Consider the following 23,909-nt stretch of genomic DNA (forward strand, 5'->3'; position numbering starts at 1 on the left):
CGGGCAGCCGAAGAGGTGAAAGAGACCACACATAAGCCACATTTTCAGTTCAGTTGGAAGTCGTCTAGTTAATCTCCTGCCAAAGTTCCCTTAAGCACATTGCTCTTGATGAGCATCTGCTGAATGCTGAAGTCCCAGAAATATTGACATTACAGGGACCATTTTACTCATCTCTCTCTTATTTTACGATGTGAATATATCGTATTTTTGACAATGTCAGCAGCAGAATGGACACAAATAACAGCATGCACCCTGGAACAGTGCATGTACATATTGTTAACCTGCTGTATTATAAATGGAGTCTGGGCATTGCACCCTGTTACACCACACTACACCTTGTGTTGTTTTCCGGACTGGGAGCAGGGAATATGGTCAGTCCAGCGGCCTTTAAACATTATTGGTGCAACCAGCACCCAGTAAAAACACAGGGTTTGTCAAGAAAATTACTTAAATGACCATAAAAAGTTGTATAGTTGTCCTAAAATTGTGTAGTATGTTGGTACATGTTTTCACTACTTTCAAATTAGTTCAAATTAGAATATTGTTCATATAGGCAGACTTTGTTCGTACTTTTTTATTAAAGGTCACCAGCTAGCGTGTGACTGCTCTTGACTTTAATTATCACAACACCTTAGACATGCAGCATTTCATGTTTGGCTGGAAAGCCCCTTTGAAAAGCAATTCAACATTCAGACTATTGGCAACTACCTCACCAGGATGCTGTCCAAACCAAGTGTGACCTTGAGCTCTTTCATAATTCAGCTATTTCCATCACACCAGGTCCCACCCATCAGTCATTCATTTGTTTTCTAGAAACAGTCCATACAGTGATATGTATGAAAAAATAAGTAAAAGGTGACATTTTACATTGCCAAAGACAGACAATAATAAGGAGAGTGAGTGACTCTACTCTTCTTCCAATAAAGTCTCTGAATACAAGCACTTGTATGAAAAAATAAGTGAATAGTCAATCTCAGCTCTTTGTCAAGTTGGCTCTTCTCAGGGTACTCTGTGGTTGTGTATGTCAGTGTCCGTGTTTGTGAAAGAGTGATTGTATGTGTGTGGATGTACCCGTGTGTATCGGCTGAACAACATGTTAAGAAAGAACTGGTTGACCTGCCTTGTTTGAGGCTCAACTACACGTTTGTAACTTACAACTATGTTTGGTTATTAAAAAACCTTACAGTATTTCCTTCTAGTTTTCTTTACTCAATTTAATTGTCAAAGTCAAAGATGACATATCCTTTCATTTTACAATAAAAAGTTACACTCCCACTTGTTTCAGCGATGAGCCCAAAGTAGGTCCTTTGGTTTCAGGTTGGGTTCAGACTGAGTTAAAATGTAGGACTGCTGGAAATTACCTTGAAAACAAAGTTAACAATTGTTTTGTGATGAACCAAATTAATTATTGTTTTTATTTAATCCCAGTAACCCACAAGAGGCCTTTGTCTCCTGCCAGGCTGTTATTGTAAATAAGAAACTGTTCTTAATTAACTTGGCTGGTAAAATAAAGGTATAATAAAGAAATTATAACCAAATTAATTGATTAATTGATTTGCTTATACACTCTGATGTCTAGTAGGCAACATTCCTTCCTTGTTTTTTAAAATTTTACATTAAATTACATTTGATCTTTTTTTAATATATGATCTTGTATATGAAAAACATGACCTTTTGTATAAAGTTAATGAAATTATCATTTCTGAATCTGAAGATAAAGATCCAAGTAACTTCTTTTAAACCAAGGATATTTTGATTTGTGTATATTTTGTGTATTTTGTCACAAGCATATTTTGTGAATATGCCCACTTTCATAGATATGTTATACACCATTGTACTATGGAATTGTTTAACTCCATAATATGGACACAATCATGTTAATCAAAAAAATAAAATAAAAACATTGTATTTCCATGTACAAGGCATCAATTAGACATTTGCAACATAGTAGTGTCCTGTAGAAAATACTGGTTTCCTATAACCATGGTGTGTACATACAGTATGTGAGCATGTGTCAGTGTGTGTGTGGGTGGTTATGCCAGCTGTATGTGTGGGGACTGACTGAGAAACTCTGAATTTCCCTTGGCGTGAGGTGCAGCCTCCTCCACAGTCTGTAAAAGGTCTGAGGCGTTGCTGTCAGGTCCCTGGGACAGGAAGTTGAAATGTTCTTCCGCTGGCTGTAGTTTGCACTCACTAATGAAGAGTTCTGCTCCATCCCAGTTGCTAAGGTCACCGTGGGCATTGCAAGGTACGCTACCGTTGCTGCTGCTGCTGCTGTTGTTGAGTGCTGAGGAGAGGCCTGGAGCATGGTTGGTCAAAGACTGGCTGAGGTTGTGCACAGAGAGGGACTTCCCGAGACTGCTCTCCCAGTCTGACGGCGTCCCATCTGGACAAGATGAGAGCAACAGCAGGGGGTTAACCTCCAGGCTCATGTGCCTCCTCCAGACCCCTTCAGATTTCAAGCCAGGCTTCTCCCGCAGCTGCACCCTTCCCTGGGCAGGGCCAGCCTCACTGTCCCCTTCCTGCTCAGCATCCACACTGGATCCCACAACAACAGAGGTGCCCAGGCTCCCTTCATCCGCCGCCATTCCATCTGTCATTTCATCTGTCATTTCATCTGAGACGGGGTCAACGGGGCATCGGAGATGGGAGGGGTGCAAAATGGGAGGCAGCCGGAGGGTGAAACCCCCTGTTGAGGGAGGTGGGGGAGGCAGGTCATGGAAGTGTGCTCTTTTGGTGGTACCATTGGGGGTGACCAAGGTTGGGTAGGGGCTATCGGGAGGCAGTAGGGGTGATGGTGAGAGTGAGGCTGTGGACGGGGGGTAGGATGGAGGTGCTGAGTCTGGAGGGCCGTCATCATCGGCGGGTGGCAGGATGAGCCGCAGGCCTCTCGGGTTGGCGCTAAGAGAACGGCGTAAGCCCCCACTGTTATCTCCTCCACCTCCAACCGGATCACCTCCCTGGGGGGAGGGGAGATCCCTACCGATGATGGAGGGCTGGTAGTCCGAGTTGTGGTGCTGGTGGTTGTCTAGCTCAAACAGTGGAAGGGACGAGAGGGTGAGTGCTGAGGGTCCTTTCTGTAGAACATGGCGGTAAACGTCCAGCAAAGAATCCAACTTTGATTCAATGGAAGTTACCTGGGACGAAGAGAAAACAGTAAGAACATGGAGGGAGGCAAAGAAAGAGAGACAGCAAGCAAGAGAGCAAAGCTTAAAGGGCTTTTATTGACTTCTATCTTCGACCAAGGAATTTCAGAGCAACTTTTACAGATCTCTGGTGCTTGTTTCCAAAACAGATGTCAGACCAGAAAGTGAATTTTGAAAGACAGAAATCTCCTGGCAGAATGAATTCCTGAGACACAGGTATTTCTAAAGAATAATGCTGATTTAGTTTTCCCCTTCTCTCATTTCTTTCTTTACTCACCTGTCTCTCCACCTTACACACACGTCCTAGCATGCTCATGCCCTCCAGAGTGTCTCCATCTGGGTGAAGTTTGTCCCTCATCTTCTTATCCACAGGAACATGGCCTTTTCCCAGAATCTGATCCACCCTGATACACACACACACACACAAGCACCAATACTGGTGTCAATATATTAGGAAATAATGATGTTGCAATATAAGTAGTCACCCGAGCTTCATTTCAGGTTATCCCAAGTCAGGCAACAAACCTAAAGCAGCAGTAGGATGTTAAGATTAGGGTTAGTAAAACACACAACACAAAAGGAATGGCTATAGCAGTGCTCTTATATGAAAACCCTGTATCTCCAAAATTGTTTCACGCATTATGTAGTTTGTATGGGTTTCATGGGCTCTTAAACTTAAAGTATAAAAATTGTAAATGTGACAAATGAAAACAAAAAACAAAAATCACATTTTTACAAGTAAATGGAATAAAAGCACAACTCATTTATGAGCACTATATCTCATGATTTGGTTTACAAACATAGCACATTCAAAGCAAAGATCATATTGTTGCTGTTGGGGGAAAACATCTCTCTCTCTATATATATAAATATCTCAAGCATTACTATGTATTTTTGAGTTTAGATAAATTCATCAGACCAAGTGTTCAGTGCTCATAGCTTATACAGGATTATCCTTTCCACTTACCAATACTCAAGTAACACAACAGTGTTGAGGTATGTGTAAGTCCATTACCAGCTATTTATTTAACTTTCCATCCAGAAGAAGATTGTTTTTATTAAGTTTTAAGACATTTAAAGCCCAAATGAGACGTTAAATGTAGTGCTGCATGGAGATTATCAGTGAATCTGCTGCCAGCTTTCTGAATGTCAGAATTCTGATCAAATCTCTCAGTCTTTGACTCTGTAATAATGTTGAATTAATTTAGGTAATAATGTTTTTGTATCTCTAACATGCACTGATCTAGGAGAGACCAGCGCCTACATACCACACAGATATATTTTTTTGTCTAACACAAAACACATGTGAATTAATTGGAAAACACTTCCATTCACAACCACACACAAGGATGAAGTATGGAACTATGGATGGGATCTAATGTAGCAACAGGGATGATATGTTTGGGCATGTGTGTATACTCATTAGTATTTTCATTAAATGCAAATGTTGGTGTGTGTGGTTAATTAAAACTTTACCAAATGGGTGGAGTTAAACGCAGTAGAATAATCATGATTTAAGTAAACATTTAATATGTTTTTCACTTTCAAAATCCTTTCTGTGTGACTGTCTAAACCTTCAAGTACTCATTGCAGTGTCCACTGCAAGCACCAAACATCTTGTACACAAGACAGTTAATACAAAGGACTATTATTTGCATCCCTGCGAGCATGTGTATTTGCATGTTACATCTGATGGTTATTGGGGACTGCAATGGAACTAATGTTCACCATAGGGGCGGCTAATGGGATTCTACTGTAGGTAAAACTTAAGTTAAGTGAAATCAAAGTAACCCTGAGTCAGGGAGCTTCTTCCTGTTGTTGCTGTAATAATAGTGCAGGGCAGGAGAGGACATGTTCCTGGGTCGGCTATTCAGGCTGGGACCAGAGCCCGCTGCACTGGCCAGTCTGGAGACAGGAGAAAGACTGGGTCAGATACATCTTGCTCTCTCTCTCTCTCTCTCTCTCTCACACACACACACACACACACACACACACACACACACACACACACACACACACATGAAGCACATGTGGAACAAATCCAGTCCTATTGTACTAATTGGCAATCAATAACATTGGCATGTAGATAAACACAGAGTTTAGGCTGAAAATAAAGGCTGATACTGATGCTGACATTTTTATATGTTTCATGTTATGGTATGATCTTTTAATATTTTCATAATAAATGGTTTTAAATTTGAACATGTATCTTTAGTCTTTCTCCCATATTTGAATACATGTCAAGGCAGAAAAGCGTATAAAACAACATTTAAACCGCAATGTGTCACTAATAGACACACTTCACTGATAACCACATTAATGGAAAATGTCATGGTGAGCTTACAATGATTTAAAGCATGTTTACCTGCCTCATTTAATGGACAGCAATGATTGCTCATTATTGCTTTTAAATTAAGAGTTCATTTTTCAAAAACATTGCTGAAAACATTTCAAGTTAGTGAGTGTATCTATGTATGTAACTAGTAGTTTATCCCTTGCTCACAGATCCTCCCTCATTCAATGAAATCAAAATTGAAGCATCAGTTTTACACTTCTGTTTGCATTTCATGATGTTGGCCACATTAAGGTTTACATTCTACATCATCCTCAGAGACTAAGCCTGTGAAAGTATGATATTCATAAAGTTGACTGGTATGATGGAAGTCTAGTAGCAATGTTAAAGAGATACAGCAAATGCACACTGTAGTACCCAGGTGGTCTGTGTGTATCTACAGCCTTTGCCAATAGACCCACTTCACACTTAACACTCATAACATAACAGAAAACAAGAACTATATCATTCCCAGGAGTTCTAATGCCTACACTGGCATTCATTTAGCTTAACAAAACACCTGATAACAGTCAATACCAAGCCCTAAAACAAAGTCCTTAAAAAACAGGTTTGTAAATGTGAAAGTCCCAATCCACAGCTGCGCTATAGTGCCCCCTGCTGAAACAATCTCCAGCTTTGCTTTTTATATCTTAAGTAATTATAGATTTTTGATAAAAGAACTGAAAGCCTCTATATGTGGCTGCAAAAAGAAATAGGAACTGAAACAGCTGGAATTTGAATGAGTGACTGATGATGAACAAGTCAGAGTCTGGATTGGAGCTTTTACATAAGGACAAAATAGATCAACTACTTCTCTAAGTAGCACTTAGCTTGTATATCACCTACAGCCTATGTTAGCAGACATACTATTCCAGTTAGATGAAGTCCTCAGGGAGCCCAAATCAGTAATCACATAGTTTCTAGTATGGTATGAACATGTCACGTGTTTAAAATATATTACTTAGCACTAATCAAATACAAATGGTGTGACAAAGGACCACTTCCTTGGTTTAAAAATGTGGCAAGAAAAAATGAATAGCTATTGTCCAATGGGTGTTTCTTTATGCATTTCTTGGACAACTTTGTTTATAATCTATTGCTTGAGCTCCTTGATGACCTCTACTGCCAGAACTGGGTCATCCAGCCAATTTGATAAATGTTTCTGTAGCAACTTAAGCATGCACTATGTCAGAAAACCCCACCGATCTCCAAGCAGACTAAAACAAACGGTGAACATTTGTCATGGCCCTCTTAAAGTTGGCAGTTAAACAGAACTGTGTTCTCTTCCAAAAGATGGAAGGCAAGTGCCCTGAAATGGATGTTGTCAGTTTGCCTGTTTCTTGCTGAAGTGCTTTATAGGGCCGGGTTATGCTAGAAAAAGCTTCACAAGAATAAACAGATATCTCATCAGGTGTGTGAGACAGTTGGACACAGTGCTACATTTCTTTCCACCATGTTGCGTTTAAGTTGGCGCTGCATCTAAACTAAATAGACAAAAACTTCTGTGACTCTTTTCAACCTTTATGGACTATTGATGTGCAGGGATGAAGGGGATTTTCTGATAGATGCAAATGCATGCTGCTCGACCCAGGTTTGACATAATAAAGGTTTGGTTATGTTAGGGAGGGAAGCAGTTGGCGAGCAAATCAGGACGGGTTAGGTCTAACCCCGGTACAGACTGTTTCCTTCGGGAATGGCTGTAATATAAATGCAGAGAGGGAGAGGAAAAGGTCTTGAAGCGGCTGCTGAAAGGCCTTGGAGGGGGACCCACTACAGTGTCTAATCTGAGAGAGAAAAGGAATACACTTGTATAGTACATACACACACTGGGTAAAATGTAAAAGTGGGTTCATTTAATTTAAAATCATCACCCATAGAGTGATAACCTCTTTAGACCTAGTAGCAACTGCAGCAACATTGGCAATATCTATGCAAGAATAAAACTTTCATAAAGAACAAGTAACAGATATGGACAAACGGTAAATACGGTAAACAAGAGCAAATTCAAGTAAAAATTAATCGGGGTGATACCCAAGTGTACAAAAACATTTTTTTGATTTAAATGTAAGCGTGGGTGTGTGTGTGTGTGCTGACCTAGTCTGAAGACTCTTGATGCGACAGAGCATGTCCAGGTGTCCTGCTGAGTACTGCTCTATGACATCCTTCACGTCGTATGGACGCAATGTTTCCTTAAACTTCTTTTTTGCCACGTGGAACTTCATGATCCTACACACACACATGCAAGCAAACACACACACACGCACACACACAAAATACAAGCACACAAGAAGAAAAAGAGAGTCAAAAGAGGCTTCAAAAATAAGGATGTAATTACTACAACTAACCACTTGATGGTAGCAACAGCTTTGGGAAATACACACTACATTTCACTTGTTGATCTTTTTTTTATTGTTAAAAGAAAACATCTCAAATAAATTTGTCCTATGGTGCATCTTCTATGGTCAGAGATGACTCTCTTCATCAACTGAGTGACTTATGCGTTGATACAGGGACCAATGCTCTGTCTATTAGGCGTGAAACCTGAAGGAAGTGGTCTATATACCCACCAGATCTCATGGTGCAGAACAGCACTTATCACTGGATGCACACTAGTGCTGCAACATTGGAAAACTAAAGGTGATATATTATTGAAGGAATGGCTGGAAGAAATGGCAAAAATTTACAAACTAATAGACAGGTAAGGTTTCTATATGAAAATCTGGGGCCCCTACGCTACGGCAATGTGATGTTGAGGAGTTGCAGCCGCTCCAACAATGGTATGATGTTCTTTATGACATGTGTATTCTGAGGTACTGTGTAGCTTGCATAACCTGAGGTACTATTGAACACATGACATGACACACATGGGGTGGTGATGGAGCAGTGGATTAGTCAGATACCTTTGGTGTGAGGGGCCCAGGTTCAATTCCCCACTGTGACACAACCCATAGTTGCTACAGAGGCGTGCAGCCTCTGACAATTACTGCAATTGTAAGTCGCTTTGGATAAAAGCGTCAGCTTAATGTGATGACATATGCTATGCCGCATATACAGGATAATAATGCTCAGTCTCTGTCTATCCCTTGTTTCTTTATGTATGATGTGCCCTTTATTGGTTTGATATGTCTCCTTTTGTAAAGCCAATAAAAAGTACAGTCAAATACATCAAGGAGTCTCTAACGGGAAACCAAAGTTCCCTCATTAGCTTGTCAAATTTATAACAACTAAAATAAATTACTTTGTAACTTGAGTGTAATTCTCTATCTTCCTCTATTTGGTGAACGGAGCCACTGCTGGGTTAATAATATTGATACAGGTAAGGGGATCTATGCACTTGCTGCATTTGGATTCCCAGGTGGCTTCTGCTTTTCTCCAGTTGCCTGTTTTTCTCACTGTCTAAAAGGAAACAATGCCGACAGATGACCCTCTGTAATAACACTCCTGACAGGGGAGGGGTGTCCAACCGTCAACCCGACACCCTGGGAAAGCCCTGGGCTCCGGCTGCCCATGGAGGAGGCCTGCTGGGTGGGCAGGCCAGCCGGGGTTAGTTTGGTAGTGATGATATGTGCGTGTATTTTTGCACACATGTGAGTATAGGGAACAGCGGTGCTGGTGATGAGTGTTTGATAGACTTCAGTTCACTAGACTAAGTGACTTGACTTCCAGAACTAGTGACTAATAACAGACTGGATATTACTACCAAACAACCATTCAAGAGGGAACATTGCAAACAATCCTCCCTTGATCTGATTTATGTCAAATGTGGATTCCAAAAAGATTGCACAGGAAATTATTACATAATTTGTAATCTCTGTTACAATGATAAAAACTACAAATACAAAAAAAGTTGGAGGTGTATGAAAATACCAATGTGTTATGTTCACCTGACACTGTGTACAGTATATAACATTACTGAGGATTGTTAGAAATATATATACTTAAAGACCCGATGTGTTTGTGATAAAATGCATAGCTTAACAGCTATTCCCTCTAGATGTGCAGATGGGACATCTTATTTATTGAAAATATGCTGTGGTCCATATGGGATCTGCATCTGTACCTGCGTGTTGAGAATATTATTAAAGCTTTGGATACATATTCCCTTACATATATCAATCACTTTAACAACCTATGTTGAGTACATATGCTCAAACTCTGGGTTAAATATATTCTTTGTAAGATGGGTGATTCACCTGTAGAAGAGGAAGAACAAGGGACATTCAAAAAGTGTAATCGGAGTGAGTAATACCGGAATACCAAAAATTTTAGATAATTGATGAGAAGCAAAATATTAGATCCGCTTACAGACAGACTTTGAAGCTAAGATTAATGGAAGAGGATCAGTAAGTGCACCACTGCAAATCATAATGACCGTGGCTTGGTCTTTCATCTTGCATTACAATTTTTGTCCTTTTGTTTGTGATACAGTACTGTCCTGTCACCCTGTAAAGATTGATAACAGCTTAATTGGTCAAAAATGTTATGTTGTTCACCCTGACAAGAAGAACAAGCAGATATTATCTCTGTCCACCATATGAGAAGGGTAAAATAAAGAATGTATAAAATCAGGATCGCAAAATCTGAATTCTTATTAACATGAAGAAAACTATCAATACATAACTTTTAAACCAGAAGTCAATTTCCTCACCAACCTGTAATTTCTCAATGGAAAACCAGCTAATGAGTGGTGAAAATAGACATTTTTACAATGAAAAATATGAAAAGGGTGAGAAGAAGCAGTGAAGTGAGAGAATTAGTTGGCGCCAGTTGGATAAACATTCACTCACAGGGTGCCGGTGCCAGTGTAAGAGAGCAGGGTCTGCTAAAACATACACCCACACACACGTTCATTTACACACACACACACACACACAACAACAAGAAACTCATGCATGGCTGCTCGAAACTCCCCGCTGACAAACCCTCAATCCCAGCAGCAGGTCATTTAGATAAAGAGAGAACGATGGAGCAAAAAGAGAAGAAAAAATACAGAGAAATACATTTCAAAAAAGCTTGTGCATCATGTGAACCCCCTGCACTCATAGGTGAATGTATGTTTTTCCCAAGACAGAATTACTATTATAATGGATATTGGAGGGAAGAAACCTTGTTGAACAGCTGTAATTTTTGATAAACGGCATGTTGTTTGGTGTATTAAACCACAATACAGGTATACAGTAGTTTACTTGCTCCCTATTCTATACCAAAGCATTCTTCTGTTAGCTGGAGGTATTTTCGTACAATGAAATTTAGTCATTCAAGGGCTGCACACTGAATCCTCCATGAACTTTGAAATCAATAGTAACAGATCATAAACAGCCTACAAAAAAAGACGGAGGGCCAATCAATCAGTATGAAATGTGGCCTGACTTCAACAAGAGCTCAACTACAGAAAGGATTGCACTACGTTTACATTCAACAGCCAATCACGAAAGAAAGAGTCAGTTCAGTGGCATCTCCATTTGACTGGCAACTCTTTGGTGAGCTGGAAACAGGTGAGAAAAAAATCCCTAAAGGAGGAGTTTTACAGTTTTTTTCAATTGCTAACCTGCATTGGTCAAAACTGAAGTCCCATTGTCAAAACTCGTCACACAGTCAGCGAAACAGAAGAGTATGTGGACCAAACTGTGAATAATTTTTCATTGCTTTCACACAAAATGCATTCAATCACCACTTTCTCCAAAATCCATGAACTCTTTTCCCATTAATACTTCACCACCTGCAAAACACTGTATATCTGCAGCACATTTTTCAAATGCTAACACACTGTGTCCAAAACTGTTCAAAACACATTCAAAACAAAATGTTTGCAAATTTCCTGCATTTTTGCTGTAGCTGGACAGATTTACAGTATATAGAAAATCTTTGCAGAACATTTACATCCATTTTATGTTTTAGAGAAATATGTGTAATGTTTTGAATGTGGTTTTACTGTAAAACTGCAAGCTGAATGTAAAGCAAGAAAATGTGCTTATATTTTAGCAGAACTGGTTCAAGGGGATGGTACATCAATTACAGGCTGAAGTCATTTGGTCTCAGGTACCAGTATTAACTATGTAAACAACTGAAAAAAAGTGTATTGCAGCACTGAAATGTCAGGAACTTCTTTTTTTCACAAGTAAATTACTGAATGCATTTCTGATTCATTCTTGTAACATATAATATAGTATAGTCAATAAAGTGAAAATATGTTACAGGTCGCTTTGGTACATTTGCAAAACTAATTGTATTGGTAAACTATGGCTAAACTTTTGATGACAATGACTGAAAATGCACAAGGCTGTACTTTTTCTGTATGGCATAGATCAATCTCAACTGTACAGAGTTACAGTAAACATTGCAAGAGATTGGACAGGATTCACAGTAACACTTTTACGCACTGTAATTTTTTGACAGAGCATGTCATTGTGATGCAGAAAATAAAAAACAAGACTATATTACAGCACAGCATAGCACAACGGAATCAATTACAAAATAAGAAATGGAAACATGAAAACACCCCCTCAGGTTGATGTCCTGTTTATCTGTTCCAACAAACCACAAAATACACATAAATAAATGATACGGCCAATCAGAAAAGCAGGAGAACTTCAATGCCAGTAGGGACCGACAGGAACCACTTCCATTTGATTTGAACAAACCATCACACATTCCAGCATGGAGCCCTACTTTTATAGTTTCCTTGAGAGACCCCAGGAAGTCATTTCTCTTGAACAAGAAATAGTCTGGTAGCTGTTTCCCCCTGTTTCCAGTCTTTACCCAAAGCTAACCACAGACATGAGAGTGGTATCAATTTTCTCATCTAACTCTGAACAAAGTATTAAACAATAGTACATTACTATTTTTTTAAGATGGAGGCAACAGTAAAATATAGAAAATCAGGCCTGGATATTGGTTGACAGAACACGTAGAGCCATGTGTTAAAAGCTTTTTTTATTTTTTAAAGCGAACTTTAGAAATGACTTCCCCTTCTGTCAAGTTACAGTATATCTTTTAGCCATTCAATAGATTATTTCAGTTTCTCACCTGATATTAGTATTTGCATGCAAGTTTGCAAATGTGGTCTGGATTTAAAAGGTGGTTTGCCAGCTAAAAGACCTGAAATGTGAAATGTAAAGTGTAGCAGGAGCTCACCTGACAGCTCTGATGACAGCCTTGAGGGGAGCTGATAAATCCTCCACTGTAACATCACAATGGCAGCCTCTCTCATCAAAGGACTCCTCTGTGGTCATTCCTGTGTCCACTGAGAGAGACAGACCGCTGTTTCATCAATAAATGTAGCCACATGCAAAAATGCAGTCTTAAAGCAATTTCTCCATAGCAGGTCTTGACCGGAGTCTCCAAGAATGTTTCAAACTAATACTATTTTGGCTTTTAACAGGCCAGAATTTATGCCCTGCTTGGATGGGATCTTTAGGAATGGGCAGAGTTTTGCCAGCTCAGCTATGTAATGTGAGAGAAGAGGGTACTGTATATCCTGATTACTGCCAATAATTACGAGAGTGGGAGACACGGACAGAAAGACAGACACAGAAAAAAGAGAAAGAGCAAGAGAGAAAAGCACAGGGAAAAAGATGGAAAGCGAGTGAATAATTATATAGTGCATATAAGAGGTTATAAAATCAGTTCAAATAAATGATACGAGAGAATAAAAGCAGAAACAGAAATGCTTTTAAAGAAGTCAGCACTTTCATCTATTACTGTAGTGTCAGAGTTTCTGGGAAATGTGAGGACAACATAATGCATACAATAACTACTTTAGCTCATAATAAGAAATGCATGCTGCTTTCAAAGCACAAAAAGCAAGAATTGAGATTTAATGTAAATAAGGGCTTTGTGCATGTTTTATTCTGTTAAGTGTTTCCCAAAATGCAACATATCCACCTGGATAAAGACATAAATGCATGACATTCATCATTCTACATATCTAGAATGTAGAGAGACTAGACAACATATAGAAAGTTTAGAGAACACAATTTTAATAGAACTATACTGGTAGATGTTTTATCCCATAAATAAAAAAAAATCTCCAATTTCCAAAGCATACCATATAGTAGGATAAAAAACAGTCCAGACAGCACCTGGCTTCAGCTCATCCTAGCACAATATAAATACCAACTTTTTATTAAACACAATATAATAAACTATAACAATCCAAAAAGCAAATATGAACGACTTCCATCAAAAAGTTGTTTAATTCTTGGATGTTGGAGCGTCCCACCAACTTTCTACTGCATTACCATATACCAATAAAAAAACCCAAATGTACTTAGTAAATGTGACATTATGACATGAAGGTGCAGGTCACCCAAAAATATACAGCATGCTTTGGAAAATCCTTGTTAGAAATGTCAAATATACACAAACAAAAAACCTTTACGTAAAACTAACATGAACCTCTGCTTTTTTGACAAAGTTAAGATCGTTTTGGTTACTTCACTTTTTTTTTGTTATTTTCTGCTGTTTTGTCTTCTCAGTGGTTTGAAGTGTACGTCTGTGCACCAAGCAGGATTTACAAGGATTTGGTTCAGAATGTGAAGACAGTTGTTGAGTTGTTTGCATTTGTTTCCAGATCATTGTCAGTCAAATCTAATCAAACCAGACCTACAAAGTCCTGATGAAGCAGGTTCACTGAGTGTTTGACTCTTAAAAAATAATATATAAGGATTATTTTCCTGAATTGATTGTTGCATATTTAAGCCTGGATGTTTTAAGGCTACATAGAAAACAGATTTGAAACCTAGCTTTTACCTTTAATATCTCAGGAATTTTTATAGCTCCAATAATTTGTACGCTAGTTATGTGGTTGTGCAAATGTTCTCTCTTAAAAATCTAAATGGGACAACCTGATTAACCCTTCAACATACTGTTTTTCTCCCTAAGACTTTAAATTCAGCCATATATAAAACATATTGAGATTATCTATCTTCTCCACTAGCCAGTGGGCCAGCCGTGTGTTTGTATGGCTGGCCCACTGGGGGTTCAATGAGGTTAAAGAGATTAAATAAAGTGACTCTACATTTACACGATAAAATGGCATACTGTGTTGAAAAGGGTAGTTTGACAGTTTTGTTGGTCTGTTGATTTAAAGTCTTGCTCACCATCTGGGACAGCAGTGCGAGTCTGGCTCTTCAACCTCAGTGACGGCCTAAACCGGGTCCGGTCGTTGAAGCTCCAGCTCTTCTGCACTTTGGCCGGGCTCCCACCCATCAGCTCGCTGCCGCCTACCACGTCGTTGCCAGGGGAACAGCGTTGGCGGTCGTTGATGGACGTCTGCCTGCTCTTCATGCTCTGACCACGAGGACTCGCCAGCCGGACCCGCTCCTTAAAACTCAACTTCTGACTGCAGGGAGGGAGGGGGAAAAAAAGAGAGGGAGAAGAGGAGGGTGAGGGTGGGGGTGGGGAAATAAGGAGAGACCATTGAAAGAAGCAGAGTGAAAGATTAGGGATGGGGGAGACAGAGGGAGTGACAGAAGTGATGATCCAAAGATAGATGGATGAGGAGATGGATGGGGAAAGTGAGTTTATGAGGGAGTTGATAGAGAAAGTGTATGTGGCAGAGTTCGGGGTTGATCGAGAGACACACACAGACACAAGGAGAGAGAAAAAAAGGATGCTGTCAACACCTATTTCCCCTCAGAGAGTGAGAAGAGTTCAGAGCGCAGACACAGGGCAGCGTTCTGTCTTTTCCTTCAGCCCAAACATCATCCATCCAACTGACATGCCCAAAACACCAGAACAGAGCCAAACTGCCCGCCAAGCCACTGAAACAAACCCTCAGTGTTGGATCCTGAAGTGCTGCACTCCTCACCTAATCGCCTGATAATCTATCCATGTATTCTCTTTTCAAAACAGAGTTAATGAGATTTTTAAAAGGCAGTGTGTAAAGCATGGCAAGGATAATAAATCACCACCACACATTCATTTTGAGACCAACTTAAACATTATTCAGAGAGAAGCCACGGACCGCCATCATTGGATTATGTTTTGGGAAATGTTGTGAGTTCTTCCTGAACAAAAAGAGCTAAATCTTTCAGAGACTAGGAAGGAAAATTAATTCCAGCATGTTAATCAGTGCTTATTATTAAATTCAAATAATCTGAGGTCCAACTTGAAGCAACACGATTTATCAGAAAATATGACTTTAATTTAACAAAACACAATCTCTGTTCACTGTAGAAACGCCATGATATGACATATTGATATTGAAAAATGCTATGTATGTATCTGCGTCTTTATCTATCATAATGATTTTAGTCCATTTAAATAAATAACACATATCAGCTACACCTACCATTCAAGAAAAATGAATCCACATAAAGTTCAGATCTTTGCTAACATCCAAGGGGTTGGTGGGGATGCAGAAAGTTCTCAATCAATGAGACTCATTACAGTAAACTATTATGTTGCTAAAGCAAATAGACCAGCATGCAATGCAGCAGACACATAAGAGAGATGCAGGGTTCCCACAAATTTTTACCATGCCACAATTTCACATTTTCTTCCAGACTTCAGTGTCTCACCTGGATTTCAGCATTTTAATCAGTTTCAATCACTTTAACAGAAGTTGCTTTTGCTTGCATATTCCAAAGAGGAAGTTATTTTTTTAGTTTTACTGATTTGCCATGATTTCCCAAACCTAGACCTGTGCAATATTTTCCATACTTTCTCAGACTTGTGTAGGAACATTATTAAACACTTTACAATACATGGCAATACATTATCAACGTTCAAGGCAGAATTAAATACTATTAGCGAGCGATGCAGTGGTAGCCATTTTCTGCTCTGAATACACTTTCTGCTATTACTGAAATAACAACAAATTATTTCTTAAATACAGTGAATGGAACTAAATATCTTTGCATCTCTGATGGCTAAAAATGACTGAAAAGAGAAGTGAAGCAAAGCAGTAATGCACAGAGCATGCAGTAAAACAAGGAACAGCTCATTTTAAATCTGTATATTGGCATCTATGGCACTTGTTGGGGCATAATTTAATGTTAACTGGGTCCAGCCCCATGAATTGCTCTTTTAATTTCCTTCTTATTTACTATATTGTCATCGGACCATTTTATTCTTATAACTGATGAGTCTATAGCTTCTAAAAAAATCCTCCGAGACCAACTTCTGACCCCAAGAATCTAGAAATTGGTGGTTGTTCATTAAGAATATGAACACAACAAAATATTCATGTGGCTGGAATAAATATAAAATAAAGGGGAATTTAGACCTAGTATTTTTTACTTTTTGTCTCTGATTTTTAACTTATCGAGCTCTTTTACTGAGAATTTTCCCTAAATTGACTCATATTATCTTTAAATTATAAATAATCAAAGGATAATGTCTATAATGTCTTTTATGGTGTAAAGATCAGTTTTGGTGTAATTCCCCTTTAATTTGTAACATGGTAAGAAAGTCCTGTTTGCATTCGGCAGGCAGCAGGCACCAGTACCCGTCTCAGACAAAATCCTTTGTGGTAGAAAAGGGATTAGGGAGGGAGTTAAGAAGGAAGTTAAATTTGTTTGTTTTTTTGTTGTCCTTCATGCTATAAGTCAGTCATTTCCATAGGTTATTGGGGGGCAGGACAGAGAGGATGCTGGGTAGTACTGTAGATACCTCCTATATGTCCGAGTATACCTTCTGAAGAGCCTCCCATTACTTATACCTTTACTACAGCGTAGGAGGGAGAGGCAGATGGAGGAGGGAAAGAGGAAAGAGATAAAGGTTGGAGGAGATTAAAAGAGGAGTTCAGCAGAGGAAGAAGAAAGATTCTCTGCTGTCAATACTAATGCAAAGGGCAGGGGGGATATTTTAGAAATGGATGGCAATGAGTGAACAGGGATGTTGTGTAAGGTATACCCACCTTGATTTAGTTTTCCCTCATTTGGGGAAGACAAATCTATATATCATACTAGTGTCATCAAACTAAAACCATAGTCAGTTTTAAAAGCATTATTCTGTACATGTGCAACCTGGACCCTATTTTCCCCAACAGATTTGACCAAACTGTCACCAGATGCCTCAGTGAGAAACTACTTTGCTTGCCTGGGTTTGGCTCGGCAATCATGTACGAATGCTTCAAATCATGTCTTTTCAACACAATAATTCTTCTGTGACATGCGGTGAACAAATTTCCTAACTGTGCCTGCCTGTGGGGCTGCAGCGTTGTGTAAAGTAGTCTGGTCCACAAAATAATTAAAATCAGGCTGTATTCACATATAATTGCTGTTTAAATGAAATCTGGTGTGTTTGCCAGTTTAGTCTAGTTTGCTTAGTTTGGTGTGAATGCTGTTATTTGAGCCCTGTTGTTGACTAAACAGCACTCTTACAAACGCAAACATAACTAACTGCAGCATTACTTGGAATAAGCCTTGTTTCATTTTCCCATAAGGGAGCAATGCAAGTCAACTATGGGTTTAAACACGCTTAAATGATGAGAAATAGTGTCCAGGTTAAAGGCATTAAGTCAAAGTATTAACCATTTGTTTATCTTTGCTCATATTGATCATCACTGACTGGAGGTTTACCCTCTTTTACCACATCACTTGGTTCAAATTAAATTTCACTGTACCAAGAGGTACACCCACACACAGGCACACCTGCCTACACACATAAACTCCAGATTAAACCCCCATTATCCTTTATTTCATAATGCCTCTCACTGCCAATATCCAGCACACTTGTGCTCAGCATGATGCCTGCTGTAGCACTTTGTGGTGCGCCTAATGTTTACTACTGCTGGTGTTTACAAGTCTGCTTAAACGAAAACCACCAGCCGTTTACCACGGCACCTACCGTCGCCGAGTAGCCGACAGTCTGTAAAACCACTAATAACAGAGTGTTGTGTGTTCTCTTGGTGGAGGGAAGGTCATAAAAGGGTGTGTAATTATGATTTCACAAGTGCAAATTGCATTTGCTGTAACAAAAGTTTCTAAGAAGGGAAAGCATAATTAAACACAGCCCTTTAAACAGAGGGATTTCTGGGGGATGGATGTTGTTGTGGATGCAACAAAGCCTAATGAAATGTTGTTTTGTTTAAAGATGAGACGCTTGTGTATTTGTGTTTGACTACGAGTATGAACTTATTGTTTTTATATATGTGCGTTTCTGTGTTTGTGTGTCTTTCTTAAGTTTAAATGCCTAAGAAGATGCTGGCTCAATATAAGGCCCCCAAATGTTGCCAAAGGACTGTAAAAACCTATACTAGCACAATTAAACTCACAAATCTCTTTCTGTCTTCTTCCCCTCTCTGAAATCCCCTATCTTCCCTCCCTCTGCTCCCCCTTCTTCAACTTCGCTCTGTCTCTACAAGACTTGTGTTTGATGAGTTATATAAATACCATCCCAATGGAAAAAATGAGTCATGGTACAGACATGGTACAGACTCCTGTCTTTGATGGCGTGTGTGCATGCATGCATACATACACACACACACACCCACACACACTCAACAAAGACAGAAGACCATCACCCTTCATGCCTGAAAGTCAAGTGCAGAGAGGGAAACAGCAGTGAAAGGAGGAATTTAAAATAAAGAAAGGAGACGCAATTTTAAAGTAGCTCTTGTAGTACTTTCTTTGCAGTATAGTTTCGGTCTACCTACGTCTGATGTAAAAACACAACTGTCTCTACCACTGCATCTCTTCTTGCCCCTCTTTCTCAATTCAACGCAATTCAAATCAACAAATGTACTTCAGCGGAGCTCTTGAGACAACGTCTTAGCTGATGTTCTTTACATTTTTACTCAAATGAACCTGACACCTTTGGTTTCCTTTTATCAGGACACATCAACCTCGTTATTGCACAGGCTACTTATCCCTTTATTTTGTATGTCATAGCACTCTAGTCTTTTAACTTTTACAACATCATTATTACTTTGCCAGGTCATACTGGTTAAAAACATGGACATAAGTCAAAACAACTGCCTACACTTTCTCCAGTAATGGTGGTCTTGTTCTAAAGGGTAAATAAGTGTTCAGTCATTCACTAAACCAAACAACTAACAAACCATAAACACAATTAACAATCAACATCTTCCAACCCTTTGATGGCAATTGCAGTCTTTAACTGATTCACTAACCATTCACTGTTACCTATCAGCAAAGAAGTAAATAAATTCATCATTAGACCTTGGATCTGTGAATCTGTAATCGCACAATCAATAAACTAAAAAAACATAGACTAAACAAGCCCACAAATAAGACACAGTTTAAAAAATAAACACATAACATTAGGCATATAGTTTAATCAGAATTTCATCACAGGTTGACTGTATGTGTTCGTGTCTTTGAAGGAATAAGCTGAGAGTCATACAAACCTGTAAGTAGTCTCGCCCTGCTCTTTCCTTCAAAGGTTAGTGGGATAAAGAGGAGGAGACAAAGGGAGATAAATCAATATTCCAGCAGATTTACAAAGCATTATACAGACGTTTCCACTAATGGATATGGGAGGCATCAGGCCAAAAGGAAACAATAAGAAAGAAACTTTATGGGGTTAGTTATATACAAGCACATGCAAGCTATGGCTGTGCACAGTAAGGGTAAAGCATTAGCGGAAAGACACATCTATGTGTGTGTGTGAAAGCAGGAATGATGATCCTGCTTTCACTGTTCACTCTCCAAAAATCTGTGACAACACAAAAAAGCGAACCCACAAAAACTTTGTCATGACTGACATGGTCCAAATTAATGTGAATTTTTTTCTAACTTGACCCAAGCCGAATAACTTCAATTAACATTTATAAAACTTACACAATCTCTGAATTCATTATCATTATATACCTCAGCAACTTCCATTGTGCCAGTCAACAAGGCATTCGACTGCCTGAGTGTGAAAAAGGTTTGAAAGATCATGCATGCCAAGCAAACAATCCCTGATTGGGGAAACAAAATGTTAATGCAGGTACGCTATTAAAAAAATGAGAATGCTGCAGTGAGGCATACAGTGGAAAAAAAGAGCTGAAGCTACACCAATGGAGACAAGCAGCTGAGGAGTAAGAGATGAGGCAAAGGGCTGAGTAACAGCGGCCATGTTTTAAAGTCTGTAAGTTGTTACCTACTTGGCGGGGCTGCAGGTATGCAACGCCTTCAAATGAGGCTTCCAGGTAGCAATGGAAACCGAGTTCTCATCAGCAGCATAACTACGCCAGACACACTACGTGCAGAGTCGACAGGATAAATAAAATAACGATAATGAAACAATTAACAGGGTAAAGTGTGGGTGGAAAAACAGGGTGAGGGAGGAACGTATAAGTTGGGTAGAAAGTGAGAGAAGGAAGGTGAGGAGGGGATAAAAAGAAAGAGCTGATTAGTTTTTTGGGTAATGTTGATGCACTGTTGTCAGGGGCTGTCGAAGAGAGGTGGGGGCGGTGATGGTGGTGTTGTTGGAGGTGGTGGGGATACATGCCTGAAGGGGGGGAGAGCACTTTGATAGTGGTACCAGGTGGCTCTGAGGTAGGGGCGAGCGCCGTCGGTGGAGTATAGACGCCAAGCCGCCTGGGTGGGGGAGGGAGCAGATGGACAGGACGCGCACACATTCACATGTACACACACGCACAAACATGACGCAGACGGGCAATGGCACAAACATGGTGAGGAAAAAGGGACTGAGATATATGTGAACATGTAACATATACAGGGTGCTTCAGGGGATGTAACCAGCTGGCAGCCATATTGGTGGTCCGCAGTATGGCCATGGAGAGTGAGTCATTTCATCATACAAGTCTGCGATTTGGACATGAAAGACCACTGTTCCGTTTTATACCCAGTTAAACTAGTCAAATGTTCATTGACTACTTGCAAGTTAATGTCTGCAATGGATGGATTAGATTAAGCAAATAGAACGTCTATGGACATCAGGAGTTAGTTTTTGCTGTTAGTCATGTTTGTTTGCTTTGGGCAAACAGTTATGTTTATTTTGTGTCTGCATTGGCCAAAGCCTTCACACACGTTCATTGTTGATTACAGTCCACATGGCCATACAATTTCGACTGCACACAAATCACATGAACCCTCATTGACACACATATGCAGAATGTTTAATTTGGGTTTACAGTAACCCTCATTTGTAAACAAATGCACTGGCCATTCTGCAATAATGACCTACATTAACCTCAATCATTTTTACAGGTTGTTTTCTTGATTTACTTGCAGCTGACTGAACCTCCTCAATGGTGCCAGTTGTGGTTACAAGATTTGCGACACGACTGGAAAGTCTTTATATAAACACTTTACACAGACAGGGTGGGAAATTTAACACGGCCACTTGCCAAATACTAGTCAATTTTGGCTGTTGGTTGTTGGGCTACTATAGAGACAACTTTAAAGTAATTTGGAGATTCAATCTTATTCTAAAAATACAATTGGTAGGCAAACTAATTATTGTAGCCCATGAAATTTTGCATTGACCAGCTGCTGAGTCTTGAAAACAGTGATAATATCCTCTTGCCCTGCAGACAGACACACACCCACACAAACACACAGTGGGTTAAAGCAGGGAGAGCTGTGTGGGATAGGGGAGTGAAGTGATGGACAGAATAGTAATGTCATCCACACACTGAACATGTCAAAGCTGCTTCCAAGTTTCCTTTTACCTGTTGAGGAAAATGTTAGGAGCTTGGCAGACAACAGACACTGACCAGGTGCTTGACACAAATAAAACAGAAACAAGATCAACGCACAGGATTAATTGCTCCCTTTGTGGGTTATTTAGGATCAATTGGGCTCCAAATGGTCTTTGTCAAGCATAACAACTGATCATATTGATAACAGGGAGGATAGGCAAGACAATGTTTAGCTTTAGCCAATTTCACACTGATCTGATATCACATATCTGGGAATGCAGCGACACATGGTGAGACCCAGACAGTTTTAAACTAATCCCCACTTTACCCTATCACCTAAACTAGCACCCACACTGTTCTCTATAATAAACCACCATTTTTATAATGCATATATGTCCATCACTAAAGTAAGTAAAGTAGGTCAAACTTGAGTGATGAGGAAGTAGCTGTAACATGTAAAGATTTCCAAGCTCATAACCAGGAAGTTGCAGTCAAACAGATGAAAAAGTAAGAAGTTTAATGATACCACAAGTTGTGATGCTTCACTTGAACACATTATGTAAAATTGTACAAATATCAATATAATTTTCAATTACTGTAAGACCATGTCATTAACAACATACTAAGGGTGTTGATGTAGTTTAAGTGATACTGTATATTTACATGATCATGTGACAGTTCTTTGCTTATTTAAATTGACAAGGATCGCATGATTGCAGAATAACAGAGTGAAAACATTGAGTTTCCCTTCGCAGGATTAAATAAAGTATATCTTAAAACACTCCGGCTTGCTTCGCCTCTTTCTGGGTTGGGGGGAGTATGAACCAAACCGTGGCTAAAAAATCGAGGTCTGAACCAAACTGTGGATTTGGTGTATCGTTACACCCCTACTCAAAACTGATATAAATGATTACTAAATCTAAAAAAAATAATGCTCAGAGCTTTGAAAAAAATACCATGGAAAATTTTAAAAAGTAGGTCAAGGAAGTTCATATAGGATAGTAGACAGACGAACACACACACACACACACACATAAAGAAACGCAGACACTCTCAGAGACACACATATGTGCAAACACAGAGAAAAGCACACAATTGTGGGCGCACACACACACACACACACACACACACACACTCCACAGCAGATATTTATTGTTCATTATAAAGTAATGCAGCTGGTCTTGTCTATTACAATGAGTGACGGGGGGAGCGTTTGCCCAGGGAATGGTTGCCATGGACACGGCTCATAAATCCCAGTAGTGTGTGTTGCTGTTGGACCTGAGAAACGACAGCGTGCCTCACACACCGTTAGTCATCATCAGTTACACACTCTGACAGCCCAGAGATGGACAAAACACACGCACACAGACACACATACACATTCATATTAAGTACTTAATGAAACACCTTCACTCTGATAGGAAGAGAGATGTTGAAACCACCCATCCACGCACTTCAACATATTCCTATCACACTCATTAAAGGGTAAAGAGTGGACATACACACACTCATGCTTTTATTCAGACCCAGGGACACGCATTGGAAGGCTTTAGAAACGGTCAAAACAGACAGCGCACACACATACATTGAAATCTGCACTTAAGAGTAGAGAAAGTTCTCTCTTTTCACGCTGGTCCTCAGCTGCAGCTACTGGTGCAAAAAGAAAAAAATCAGTAGAGGTGATGTGTGTTTGTTCCCTGCGTATGTGTGGGTGTACCTGGATGAGGCTGGCAGCTGGGTTCCTCCTCTTTTCAAAGTGCTTCTGTCGATGCTGCTCTTGCACCTTCAGGGCAAAACCTGACCCTAGGATCCCCTACATGCAGAGAAACACACACACACACACACACACACACACACACACACACACACA

At 39.6% G+C, this 23,909-nt stretch overlaps 1 protein-coding gene across 8 annotated transcripts in view; it reads right to left on the bottom strand.

Annotated features, from left to right (window-relative positions):
• Nucleotides 1–559: 559 nt before the first annotated feature.
• kcnq5a (potassium voltage-gated channel, KQT-like subfamily, member 5a) overlaps nt 560–23,909 on the bottom strand; it is a 117,735-nt gene continuing 94,385 nt past the window's right edge. The window contains exons 8-16 of one of the 8 annotated variants that reach the window (XM_046069934.1): nt 20,537–20,631; nt 19,796–19,822; nt 14,580–14,821; nt 12,613–12,721; nt 7,573–7,704; nt 7,146–7,262; nt 4,938–5,051; nt 3,424–3,550; nt 560–3,137 (exon numbers count right to left, since the gene is read on the bottom strand). In XM_046069934.1, the coding sequence (XP_045925890.1) occupies nt 2,034–3,137; nt 3,424–3,550; nt 4,938–5,051; nt 7,146–7,262; nt 7,573–7,704; nt 12,613–12,721; nt 14,580–14,821; nt 19,796–19,822; nt 20,537–20,631 (2,067 nt within the window). In that variant the 3' untranslated portion in view covers nt 560–2,033. Of the gene's footprint in view, nt 3,138–3,423; nt 3,551–4,937; nt 5,052–7,145; nt 7,263–7,572; nt 7,705–12,612; nt 12,722–14,579; nt 14,822–19,795; nt 19,823–20,536; nt 20,632–20,883; nt 20,973–23,909 lie in introns of all 8 variants that reach the window. The other 7 variants (XM_046069935.1, XM_046069936.1, XM_046069937.1 and 4 more) reach the window with 7 other exon arrangements.

This window comes from Micropterus dolomieu, linkage group LG15, assembly GCF_021292245.1.
Source record: "Micropterus dolomieu isolate WLL.071019.BEF.003 ecotype Adirondacks linkage group LG15, ASM2129224v1, whole genome shotgun sequence".
NCBI lineage: Eukaryota > Metazoa > Chordata > Actinopteri > Centrarchiformes > Centrarchidae > Micropterus > Micropterus dolomieu.